General features: G+C 42.3%; 1 protein-coding gene across 1 annotated transcript in view; it reads left to right on the top strand.

Annotated features, from left to right (window-relative positions):
* TRPM1 (transient receptor potential cation channel subfamily M member 1) overlaps window positions 1–13,169 on the top strand; it is an 80,107-nt gene that overhangs the window by 61,724 nt on the left and 5,214 nt on the right. Inside the window, exons 22-24 of the mRNA XM_060157038.1 lie at window positions 1,109–1,253; window positions 2,723–2,925; window positions 3,858–3,990. Of these exons, the coding sequence (XP_060013021.1) occupies window positions 1,109–1,253; window positions 2,723–2,925; window positions 3,858–3,990 (481 nt within the window). The remainder of the gene's footprint in view (window positions 1–1,108; window positions 1,254–2,722; window positions 2,926–3,857; window positions 3,991–13,169) is intronic.

Raw genomic sequence — 13,169 nt, 5'->3', positions numbered from 1 at the left:
AGTAGCCTCATGTCTTTTTCACAGTTTTTTTCACTAGTGAGTTTTACTATTGCTTATGACGTGGTAAAATAAATATTCATGAAATATATATACATATATTTCCTATAATTAATAATGTGTAAAATTCTCCTAAGCAGATCACTGTTTCCAAGTGTGAATCTGTAATTCCCAAGCTTGAACACTTTACATTTCTTGACAGCAAAACAGTTCTTGTGTTGTTCATCATTTGTTTGACTTTTCTCTCAACTGTCGTATTTTTTTTCTTCCTTCCCGTCAAAACTAAAAAAAAAATAAAATGCTGCTTTCCAATCACTCTATAGTCTACGCCATGGAAATCAATCGTAAGTTTATGCATAATTGATGACTCTAGTCCATGAAATGTGTGTATTAATTAGTTTCTTCCTCAGCTAATTACCAATAGTCTTATACCAGTTTCAAATATTTCTCTTGTTTTCTGGTGTCAGTACTTTTGTAAACGATAAGGAAGTGAAAAGTAAATAGACAATAAATTCATGGATATTACTTCACTAATTACTGTTGAGATCATCCTATCTTTTTCGTCAGAAAATAAGTCCCATATGGTCAAAGTGGCATTTCAAATGAGCAGAGAGAGAAAAGATTCTTTTTCAAACATCACTCAGAACAGTCAGTTAATGGATTGGAGGCTAGAGGGGATCCGTACCTCCTACCTCACAATAAAATTATTTTCAAAGTTAATATACAAATGACCAAGAAGACAACATAAGTTAATGTTAAATAATTAGAAGACCCAATCACTTTCTAATGGATAACAGTAAAGAAACCCATAGACGCATAGATAGATGCATCTGCTTAGAAATGAAGAACTTCTGTATATGACAAACACAACACAGAAATGAGAAAACGTTTACAAATATAACAAGTTAAGAATGACTATCTGTGAGTGCAGAAATGAGTTCCTTATCTCCTTTGTATGAATTGATATTTTTCACATGGAAAATTATTGCTTATGAAATCAGAAAATAAACATAGTAAAAAAGAAATAGGTCCTTTAATAGCATAGGTCAGTTTATTTATTCTTTTCATTCTATGTAAAAGTCAAGTACAAAAAGACAGACTCTCGTTTCAGCTCCCTGTGGTGACAACCAGTACGATGAGGAGGGCAAGCGGCTCCCTCCCTGCATCCCGGGCGCCTGGCTCACGCCCGCCATCATGGCTTGCTACCTGCTGGTGGCCAACATCCTGCTCGTGAACTTGCTCATCGCCGTTTTCAAGTGCGTGTCACCGCTGATGACCGTATATTTGTTATTTATTATTTTACAGATTTTCAGTGTAATCTCGGAATTCTCCCAGGCTGCCCAGGATTTACATGGAATTCCATTGAAATTGAATTCCAATTTCAAATGCGTAGAATTTTTCACAACGTTTTTTTGTTCAACAGTAATCAGCCTTCATGTATTCCTAAATCAAAAGTTGACACTTAAATACATTTAAATTCAATCTTGGTTAGTATTTTAACACTTTTGGCTTTTTTTTTTTTTTTTTTTTTTGCGGTACGCGGTCCTCTCACCGTTGTGGCCTCTCCCGTTGCGGAGCACAGGCTCTGGACGCGCAGGCTCAGCGGCTGTGGCTCACGGGTCCAGTTGCTCCGCGGCATGTGGGATCCTCCCGGACCGGGGCACGAACCCGCGTCCCCTGCATCGGCAGGCGGACTCTCAACCACTGCGCCACCAGGGATGCCCCTTAGCATGTATTTTAATCTAATGAAAATATTTTCTTAGACGAAAGTCTCCTGAGACAGAGAAGATTTATCAAACTGAGCCTTGAATTCATTATCAGAGGCACAGAAAGCAAAGTTAATTTCATAGGCTGTGACAATTACTGTACTATTATATGAAATATTTTTCTTATCACTTACCGAATAGAAGATAAAATGGCCTAAGAAAGAAAAGGCTTAAAATCCACAATCAAATTTCTTGTAAAACTTGCCCCTTTTGTCATGATATGTTGAGGATGTGACCATGCTTAATAAATGTTGGAAAAATTTATTTTAGTTTCTAAGATGAAAAATATAAGGGAAAAATCCTTCACAGAAATATAGACTTTCAGAGCTGACCAGGGCATTGGAGAGAATCTGGTTACACTCCGGACTTGACAGATGAGAAAATGAAGGTTGACAGAGGTTAACTGACTTTTCTAAGGTCCCCGTGTAGACAACACGCCTGATCAGGATTCCAACAATTCTAGGCTTACTGCCTCCCACTGGAAACTCAAAGAAGACAAAAGACTGTACCTACCCAACATCCAAAATAACCCACCTTCAATCAACATGTTCAGTAATTAATCAACTCGGTTCCAAAAAAATGTAGTCAGCTAGTTGACTGAATTTAAAGTTTAAATACTTCAAAATGCTTAGTGGGATGGCTCATACCTTTAAATATATGAAATAAAATTTCCTGAGCAGTCAGTAGACTGTGGTGTGGTTTTGCAAGAAAGCAGTGGGTAGCAATTTCAATACACTTAATTCTTAATTATTTATATGAGTAAAACGTCCTTGAATGTTGGTAAGCCACGCTGATAGATAAACCAAAAGACAGGTCATTCAGAGTCAGTACTAACTCGTGGAATGACCCCAAAAGGCCATTTCATCTCATATTTTCAATTCAGTGTGAGTAATTCTGATTGCCCTGGGAAATCACAATTAAAAGTAATACAACTAACTAAACATGTATTCTTTTTAAAGCAATACCTTCTTTGAAGTAAAGTCAATATCCAACCAAGTGTGGAAATTCCAGCGTTATCAGCTGATTATGACATTTCATGACCGGCCAGTATTGCCTCCACCAATGATCATTTTAAGCCACGTCTATATAATCATTATGCGTCTCAGCCGCCACTGCAGGAAGAAAAGAGAAGGGGACCAAGACGAACAGGATCGTGGATTGAGTATGTGCAGGACTCTTTCATTTCTATCTTGGGCTAATCTAGAAAGACCATTCTAATTGGATACCTGCATGGAAATCTCCTTAAACTACTTAAATGTGTGAAAACACAGCACTCTATCCAAATGCTATTCTTTGCAGAATGCTTCTCATTTTATGCTGATTTTATTCTAGTTTTGTTCATTTATTAGTAATTCATATCACTGGAAGTCCACTCATGAAGAGATGAGAAATTGAGACAGTTCTTGAAAATAACTTTTCTCTATAAAGCCAATGTTCCTTTCAAAATGTTTTTATACATATACATTTATTTATTTTTGGCTGCGTTGGGTTCTTGTTGCTGCGCGAGGGCTTTCTCTAGTTGCGGCGGGTGGTGGTACTCTTCTTTGCGGCGCGTGGGCTTCTCATTGCGGTGGCTTCTCTTGTTGCGGAGCACGGGCTCTAGAGCACAGGCTCAGTAGTTGTGGCGTACGGGCTTAGTTGCTCCGCGGCATGTGGGATCTTCCCAGACTAGGGCTCGAACCCGTGTCCCCTGCGTTGGCAGCCAGATTATTAACCACTGCACCACCAGCGACGTCCTCAAAATGTTTTTAGTGTGTTGCATCTAAAGAGAATGGGAAAATACTCCTGTCCACTTGACTCTATCCATAAAATACATGCAAAACCTTTTCCAGAAAATCATACTTGGTTTCGCTTTCCAAATAGCTGTAATTTGGATTTTTGTGTTAAAAAGTGAGCCGTTTAGCTCCACCAGAAATATCAATATGATCGCCGCATATTACAAGGAGTCTTTGTGTGATATAACTAGTGGCGGGAGCAGGGCGCTGCCTGCAAGGGGTGGGGAAGGGAGCTTGGTTAAAGGCGGGCTGTGAAATTCGAAAGGGTGCATCTACCTGGCTGGTTTCTCACGTGGCAACCGCTTCTGCCTTTGCACAGAGCTGTTTCTCAGCGACGAGGAGCTGAAGAGGCTGCACGAGTTTGAAGAGCAGTGTGTCCGGGAGCATTTCCAGGAGAAGGAGGACGAACAGCAGTCGTCCAGCGAGGAGCGCATTCGTGTCACCTGTGAGAGGTGCGTCTGGGGCGTGGCCACCGCGGGGCGCGGGGCGCAGGGTCAAAGCGTGCGGCTCCTCCGTCCTGTCTAAGGGGAATGCCAAGTCCATTTACACATTCACTCCCAGTTCTCCTGTTGACTCAACGTTGGCTTTTGAACGTGTTCCCCACCCCCCAGAGTAGTGTGAAAGTTCCAAACGATGGTTATATATTGTATATAGAATTTAATGATGACATTTATTACAAATATTCCAGGCCAAAACCAAACCAAAACAAACAAAACCCTGATGGTTCTTGCCCGCCCCCAAAGTGGGCACTTTTACAATACAATACATGGAGAGAACCGTCAGGTGCAGGGCTGTGTAACTGCTGGGGACGTTTCTCCACGCCCTTGACATATGTTGTTGCCTTGGCCAAGTGTGGTCGGCCCCGGCTTGACCTCCTGATCCTGACTTGTGCTCTCCTTGCACCTTCCCAACACCTTTCCAACCTCACGGAGCAGAGGTACAGGAGGGGCAGAGGCGTCTGTCTTGGGTACCCAAAAAGGTCAGCATCATCAAGATGTCAGTGCTTACTACGTGGGGAATGGATGGCTTGCCTGTATGGGGCAGTGAGTAAATGAGCAGAGGAGGGCAGGTCAGGGAGGAACAGAAAGGGTGATGTGTTCCATACTTTATAGTATTGCTTTTCCTGCGGCTGCAAACTGCAGAGCAACCAGCAAAGGTAGACGGGAACAATCAACCCGCACTAGAGACATTTTTTGAATCATAATTTTTGAGAACGTTGGTCAGAAAAGCAACTGAAGCTTGTTAAAGAGCATGAGAATTGATAAAACGTTGTTCCAAAGAGTTTAATCAACAATGCATGTAGAAGGATGAGCTTGGCGAGGGAGACATGCCTAAGGGGATTCCAGAGCATCATTCTATCCTGGAGTCTTCAGCATTAAAGTTTTCTGATACCGTGTATATCGTCTGATATACGTGTGTATATCGAGAAACATAAAAACATGGTAGGACTTCAAGAGAATATTTCAGCACATACTTCCCAATCAGGGGCCCCAGCAATTATAGCAGAATTCACGATACACCGTGAAATCTTCGTGGTGGGTGTTCAGGCCAGTGCCTCCACCTCAGCCCACAGGAGGGATGATGCCCCTGGCAGCTGCAGAGCTCTACCCCTCCCGCCCTCCTAGACCTAGTCAACTTGCAATCCTACCAGCCAAACTCAAAGGTTATCTGCACCAACTTTCGGCCTTAATAAGGTATATTTTCAATAAAACTTTGGAACACTTCTTTGCTATTTTACTGGTAATTGCTAACCTTTCAAGATATAATCATGATTTCCTTACGAGAAAGCTAAAGCGCCCCCATCTTGATAACCTAACTTCCACTTTCTAGGTGGACATTAACTTGAATGGAATCACAGGCGTAATTTACCATGGGTGGAAATGGTGTTCTCTCTCACCCTGCCTCCTCCCCTCCTCCCTTCCCAGAGCAGTGTTTGGATTTTTACCCTTTTTGGACCAAGGCTCCAGGGATGTGGTTGTCAGGTCGCTACCAAATTGCATTTTCCCCTTGGGGCTCCGAGCACACGTAAGAGGAATGAAAGTGCGCGGGGCGGTAAAAGCAGGCTACTTCCCGTTTGCCTTGGCCGAGCTCCCCGGGGGTGACGGGAGCACATTCCTGCCCCTCCGGTTCCCTTTGTTGACTCTTTCTTGGCTGAATCATAGGTGAACGCCAGAGACAGAAAGAGGAGGTCTGGAAAAAGGGAGCTTTCCTTCACCCTAACCAGGACCTCTGGGGAGCAAGAGATGGTGGGAGAATGGGAAGAATTAGTTATTTCTACCTAACTGTTGGCACCAGTGATGACTTTTTTTTTCTTTTCTTTTATTGAAGTATAGTTGATTTACAGTGTTGTGTTAGTTTCAGGTGTACAGCAAAGTGATTCAGTTATACGTCTACATATATCCACTCTTTTTCAGATTCTTTTCCCATATAGGTTATCACAGAATATTGAGTAGAGTTCCCTGTCCTATAAAGTAGGTCCTTGTAGGTTATCTGTTTTATGTACAGTAATGTGTATATGTTAATCCCAAATTCCTAATTTATCTACTTTTTCTGTAGTCGCTTTTTTTTTGATTGAAGTAGAGTTGATCTACAATGTTTCGGGTGTACAGCAAATTGGTTCTGTTATAGTGGTTCCATCATACATATATATACATATATATATATATATAAATTCTTTTTCAGATTCTTTTTCCTCATAGGTTATTACAAGATGTCAAATATAGTTCCCTATGTTATACAGTAGGTGCTTGTCACTTATCTATTCTCTACATAATAATGTGTATCTGTTAATCCCAAATACTTAATTTATCCCTCCCATCAGTGATTACTTTTAAAATCAAATTTTTGAGTACTCAGATGTTTCTGCCACTTCTTTAATCTTCCTTATAGATTTGCTTGCTTTCATTTTCTGTGTCACCATTTGCCGTTTGATGATTTTCCTGTTCTTCTCTCAGTGGGACCGGCCCCAGCACCATGCAGACGGCAGGGTCTGGTTAGGGGTTAGCGTCTGTGATTAACACCGTTGGTGTTTTTCCCTTCCTGACCTCCCTGTGGTCCAGGCACCTTGCAAAACCTGGGCCAGTGATTTGCAAACGTGTTCACACCGGAAGTTTACATACGTGTCGTGCTCCTCCATGCAGGGTGCTTTGAGGGCTTAGGTTCAGGAACCAAATTCATGGCTTTCCCCTATTGCTTGGAAAGGTATATATAAAATTCTACCAAACTAACCATTTAATAGAATTTCAACATTTTGTAAATTCCAACATTCAGTCCCTCAAGAAGAGATGTACCATGTGACTCAGTTTTTAGCTAACACAGTGCTGGTTGTAGCCGGGCATTTAACCCAAAGCCCCAGCCACCGGCCCACTCAGCTGTCTCAGGGCACCGCCCTCAGGCTTTTCCTCCCAAAACGTCCCCCCGGAGCTCCATGAATAGCACCACTGCCATCTCATTCAGCAAGACAGTCACTGGCAAAGCATTTGGAGTCCTCCCTCTTCTGCACTAACAATCCCCAAGTCGGATAACTTACCCTCACGTATAAATCATGGTCCACCCACATCTTTCCTTCTCTACCCTCAGCACCTGAGTACAAGCCAGCATCATTTTTCACTTGGGTTCCTGCAGCTGTCCCCTCAGAAATCAGTCCTCGGAATTCAGTCCTGGTCTTTCAGTCCATTTTACACCAGAGAGACTCTAACCAGCCCCCACAGCCCCCATCACCAGCTCGCCTGAAAAGCCCCCTCAGTGGCTCCCACTGCTGCTGGGCCCATGAGGCCCTGCCATCCGTCCAGCCGCACCCTGGACTGTCTGCCCCTCATGCTCAGTCCTCCAGTCTTGCTGGCCCTCTTCCACCCCCTCAAAGCCACTGCTTTCTTCCTGCCGCAGGGACTTTGCACATCCTCTTCCCTCCACCTGCTCATCTTTTGGAACTCTGCCCAAATGCCAATTCCTTCTGGCAAACTTCCCTGACCGCTTCCCACCTTAGTAGACTAGGTCAGGGCTCTTGGAGTCTAAGCCCCACGAAGGCAGGGACCAGCTACAAATTCCACTCACCACGGTGTTCCCAGAGCCTGCACATGGCCACATTAGCAGGAGCTCGATTTTTGGGAATGAATGAATGACTCCAAAGTTTGTCTCTTGATTTGAATGCAACTTTCTGTCCTGTCCTCCATGAGTTCCCTCCTGGAATATCAAATAGGAAACCAACGATGCCCCCTCTGGATTCAAAACTTTGGTTTTACTCTTAGGGATAAGGAACAACCTCAGTATGCAAATGATTCTGGTCCCTGTAAAAGGAAGGATCCTTCAGATCAGTAAGATCAAAACGAGAGTTGGTGTTGGTACATGTTGTCTCTTTGCCCAAAGGCATAATATCAGATAAGCAAGAGGGCTGGTGCAGGGACAGCATTTACAAATAACTTCCCAGCACGACCAAGGTAGAACTGGTCAACCTAAACATTCTATTCTCGTCTCACCAGTTTAATAACTGGTAACAAGTATCCCTATCAATTGGAGCTTGAAGCCCACCTCTGTGTCTCTCGCAAACCCACGTCGAACACACCTTTCTTTTTGTGCTTTGGCATCCCCATCACTGGTCCACAGGTTCCAGAGCAATTGAGTTGGAAAGAATCCTTTCTGACAAAACTTTGTTAGAGATTCAGCTTCCTTTTCTCGAACAATGAGAATTATGTAATCCAGTGTGTTTACCTTTTTTCATGGCTTCAAGGAAGCTTAGCACCAAACTTAATATTTAATTATAACAAGTGTATTATTGTAAGGTTTGGGAATGTGTGGTGTATATTGCTCTCCTTATCTCCTCTACTCTTTCATATATTTTATAACATTTACATAAATTTATTTTCTATGTCTGATATTTCAAAGTATGCAGGATATAACTCATAAATCACATATTTTAAATGCAGTTGGTCCTATACTTAAGGAGCTATAGGTCGTAGAGTAGCCAAACCTATAATAGCAGGCTCTGATTCCCCCAAAACCCTCTGGGTTAAGTGGTTTCTTGTCATATTTGTGGATCTGGGTTAAGGTCTTGGGTTTCCTGTCGGCTTGATGGGAAATCAGCAGTTGATCTTGAGATCTTCTTTGGCGTCCTCTTTCCAAGTGACCAGGAAGAGAAGATTATGGTAAGAAAGACCCTGACAAGAAAGACAAGGAGAGAAACACAGTAATTAGAAAAAGACCTGAAAGAAAGATCAGTCTTAGAAAGGAGGTGGTGATTCCTCTGATGGAGAGAAAGCCGTCCAAAGACACACACGTAGGGATGGAGAAGGTTGGGGAAGAGCTCACCTGAATGCCTTAATCTTATAAATTAATAAGAGTCAAGGGTGCTTGGATGATGGGGGAGGGGTGGGATGAAGTGGTGGAGTTTTGACATGCCTAGTAAATGACAATCTTGTCCCTTACCTGACTCTGAAAGCCAATTCAGAGAAAGACGCAGACATCAGACAGAGGTTAAAATCTCAGCTTTATTAGTAATAAATGTTGTGCTAGAGGGTGTGGTCCAGTTCTTGCCAAATGCACGCCCCAGACGTAGATGTCCCCACCCAGTCACAGGCAGCACCAGCAGCCTGCAGGCCTCCCTTCTTCCCTGCTAAGCTTACCTTTCGACCTAGACAAAGTGAGAATCCATGTGTCCTGCAGGCAGCTGGCTCCCAAAGAGAGAGAGAGAAGCATACTCATGTCCTGGTCCCCAAACTCCAGCCAGAAAATTAATTCTCTCAAGAGTAAATGAGGGACTTCCCTGGTGGCGCAGTGGTTAAGAATTTGCTGCCAATGCAGGGGACACAGGTTCGAGCCGTGGTCCGGGAAAATCCCACATGCTGCGGAGCAACTAAGCCCATGAGCCACAACTACTGAGCCCGCATGCCACAACTACTGAAGCCCGCATGCCTAGAGCCCGTGCTCCCCGACAAGAGAAGCCACCGCAATGAGAAGCCTATGCACCGCAACAAACGGTAGCCCCCACTCACCGCAACTGGAGAAAGCCCGCGCGCAGCAACAAAGACCCAACACAACCAAAAATAAATTTATTTTTTAAAAAAAGAGTAAATGAAAGGCTGAATCACCCAATTGACCAAATGAAACCCAAATGAAAAAAAAAATGAAAGCAATATAAGAGACCTATGGGATAATATAAAACGTGCCAATCTATACATAATAGGGATCCTGGAAGGAGAAGAAAGAGAAAAGGGGATTGAAAATGTATTTGAAGAAATTATGGGCTCTCACGTGTATTAATGTTGATTTTGTCAGGGATTGCAGTCTGTGTTCTAGTGAACGGGCCCTTCCTTCTACACAAAGCAAGTGTGTGACTCTGAGTACACTAATTATTGTTATTTGTTAAATGGATCTGATTGAGCTGTAGCCAGACTGACTGATGCATCTTTACTAAAGTGCATGTGACAACACAAAAAATAAAAAAAGAATACTCTGCCTGGTAAGAGTGTTGTAGGCCTGAGGCCTTGGGCCAAGCAGTATCAGTTTGGTCAAATAGTTTATGCTAACAATATGATTCATGGTGAATGCCTATTTTTTCCTGGGGATCTGGAGTCTGAACAGCTGAGATAAATCATGCTGGCACTGCATGTCTACATGACTGATCCCCAGTAAAAACCCTGGACACCAAGGCTCAGGTGAGCTCCTCTAGTTCCCTGGCTGCACATCTTATCACAAATCATTGCTCAGAGAATTAAGCACATCCATGCAACTCCCCTGGGAAAGAAGTTTTGGAAGCTTGCACCTGGTTTCTCCTGGAAATCATGCCCCACACATCTTTCCCTTTTCTCTCTTTTAATTTCTATCCTTTTACTTCAATAAACCACAGCCACAAGTGTAATAAAAATAAAAAAATTATGGCTGAAAACTTCCAAAACCTAAAGAAGGAAACAGATATCCAGATACAGAAAGCAAGCACAGAAGGTCCCTAACAAGATAAACCCAAACAGACCTGCACCAAGACATATTATAATAAAAATGGCAAAAGTTAAAGATAAAGAGAGGATTCTAAAGGCAGAAAGAGAAAAACAAAGAGTTAATTACAAGGGAAACCCCATAAGGCTATCAGCTTATTTCTCTGCAGAAATGTTGCAGGCCAGAAGGGAGTGGCAAGATATATTCAAAGTCCTGAAAGGGAAAATTCTGCAACCTAGGAATACTCTACCCAGCAAGATTATCAATTAGAATAGAAGGAGAGAGAAAGAATTTCTCTGACAAGCAAAAACTAAAAGAATACAGCAATATCAAACCTGTCCTACAGGAAATATTGAAAGGTCTTCTCTAAATAGAAAAGAAGTAAGAATCTATGCGAAAGAGAAAATCACAATTAGAAAGTAAACCACTTAAGTAAGCCGGTACACAGATTAAATGAAACGCTGGAGAGAGGCCAGGAGTTTTACAGTCACGGAAAATTCCGACACGTAAGAAGAAGCAATAAGAATGGTGGAAAGGAACCCGCCCAGCAACATTACAGACTTGAAGCCAGTAGGGAGGATTTGAGTTCACCTCGAGGGAAAATGCAGTAGGAAAGTTGCTAGCCAAGAGATTGCCTGGTGGGAATAATAACAACCCAGCTGTGACTTTGTATTGGGCCAAGTCAGTGTGGCTCCGTGACTCTCATAGGTGACCGTGACATACTATAGCCCAAGGGCAAGGATGCAGAAAATGAGTGATGCATGAGGCACAGCAACAGGGAGGTTGATGGGACCTTGCGGGTACCATGGTGATGTCAGGGTTTGCAAATGGCAGCATAAACATATTACATCGCCTCCAGCCACCATTTATTCCTGCCCAGCCCTGGAGTCCTAGTCGTGATAGATGAAGGCTTAGGGATTTTCACTACTATGTTGGAAGTAAGGGAGAGACAACCCAGGATATATCAACAAAAGCTTCACTGAGTGCCTGACCCGAGTCTGGCCAGAGTAGAGAACATAGTCAGAAAAGGCTAATGATTTAGATGATCTGAATTCTAGAAACCAAGGAGGTCTGAGGTGTGGCAATGTTGGTGTGTATAAATGATGCAGCATAGAGGTAGAATCCCAGAGAGCTTAATATTCTTTCAGCAACTACTCAGACTTTTGCTTACTAAAAAGAATGAGGACAGAAGATTTAAGACTTGAGTCTTGTTCTTTGTTTAGTCTTTCACATATAAAAACTCCGTAAGTAAGCACAACCAGGTTCTACCCTGGCTGTTCTCTCTACAATGACTAAACTTAAAAGGCAGCCCCATATGAAGAAGCAGATGGAAATTAAAATAGCTGAATGTAGAATTTGGACAGGATGAGACAACTTTATGATCTATAGATCTGAAATTAAATGACAGGGTAGGAATAGGAATAGTCTTAAAACTCAATATAGGCGACCATGGGATCTTGAAACATGGATTTCGTCAAGTATGAACTGGACCTTGTTGCTCCACTAACATTAAGTTTTTGTGTTAACTTTTAACTCTATCATTAAGGAAATGTTCCCATGTAATTTATGAGATGCCTGGCAGGTAAAGGGTGATCGTTGCACATGACAAGATGACTGTACATAAAACAAGTTTTAATAACTGGCTTACTACAGAGCTCCCAGCATCTATGTTCTGTTCTTAGGAAAGACACACAGGACTCTTACCTTGAGAATGTGAATTTGGACATTATATTTAATAGATCAGAGTCTATGAAGGTCCAATAAAGTTATTCCCTACATAGGCATATATTCTCTTGGAAGTCACTACAGAAGTTCCACAAATTTTATAGATTGTCGTGCCTATTACTTGAATGGAATGGAAAACATTATTCACAGTGCCTTAACAAAAATGCATTTTAGTTAAACTCCTTTCAGGTTTAGTGGTATAAGATTCAAAGTCAAAACCCCTAGGTACTAGATATACTGAGATACGGATAAAAAATATTTGAAGATTTGTAACCACCCCTACTCATATGGTCACGTCATTCTATACCTGTTCAGCACCTAGAGTTCAGGGAGTACTTTCACTGAAAAGGTTTTGAAACTAAACTGAAACTGAAATCACAGCCCACAGAAAGCATCCATAAAAGATAAAAATTTGAGTTTTTGTTTTGAGTTTCGGGCTCTTGTCAAATTGTTTCCTACAGAGCCTCTCTTTCCCCATCTGAAATGGAAATCTCTCCTTGGATTTCCATCTACGGATGTCATGTCAAGGTTTGTGAAACATGTCTAAGTCATTGTGGGAAGTCACAGAACAAGGCTGACATGGGAGATAGTTCCTCATGCATCCTTTTTGTTAAGCATTCCAGATTGAAGTGAACTTCACCTCAGTTTTTTTTTTCTTTCTTCTTTCACACATACTGTAGAAACTCAATACGACTTCCCTTGATTTGGCGTAGCTGTCTAAAATGTGCTGTCTCCACCTGGTTGCTGTTTACAACGAGCTTGAAATAGCATCTGACAATTTTTCTTAACCTAAACCACATCGTGAAGCTTTGTTTCTTCCACAGCTTCAAACTAAGGGAGTGGCAGTAGGGATGGGACATTTACGGGACACCTAAAGAGGGGTCCTACACGGAGCTTGAAAACCTATTCAACGCAGGGGGGAGGGAGGTTAGGGAGGTGTAAAGGAGACAGAATCAGATGAGTTTGAGGTTTCCTTTTT

This window comes from Lagenorhynchus albirostris, chromosome 1 (assembly GCF_949774975.1).
Source record: "Lagenorhynchus albirostris chromosome 1, mLagAlb1.1, whole genome shotgun sequence".
In the NCBI taxonomy this organism is placed as follows: domain Eukaryota; kingdom Metazoa; phylum Chordata; class Mammalia; order Artiodactyla; family Delphinidae; genus Lagenorhynchus; species Lagenorhynchus albirostris.
This window is presented reverse-complemented; position numbering and strand designations above follow the sequence as displayed.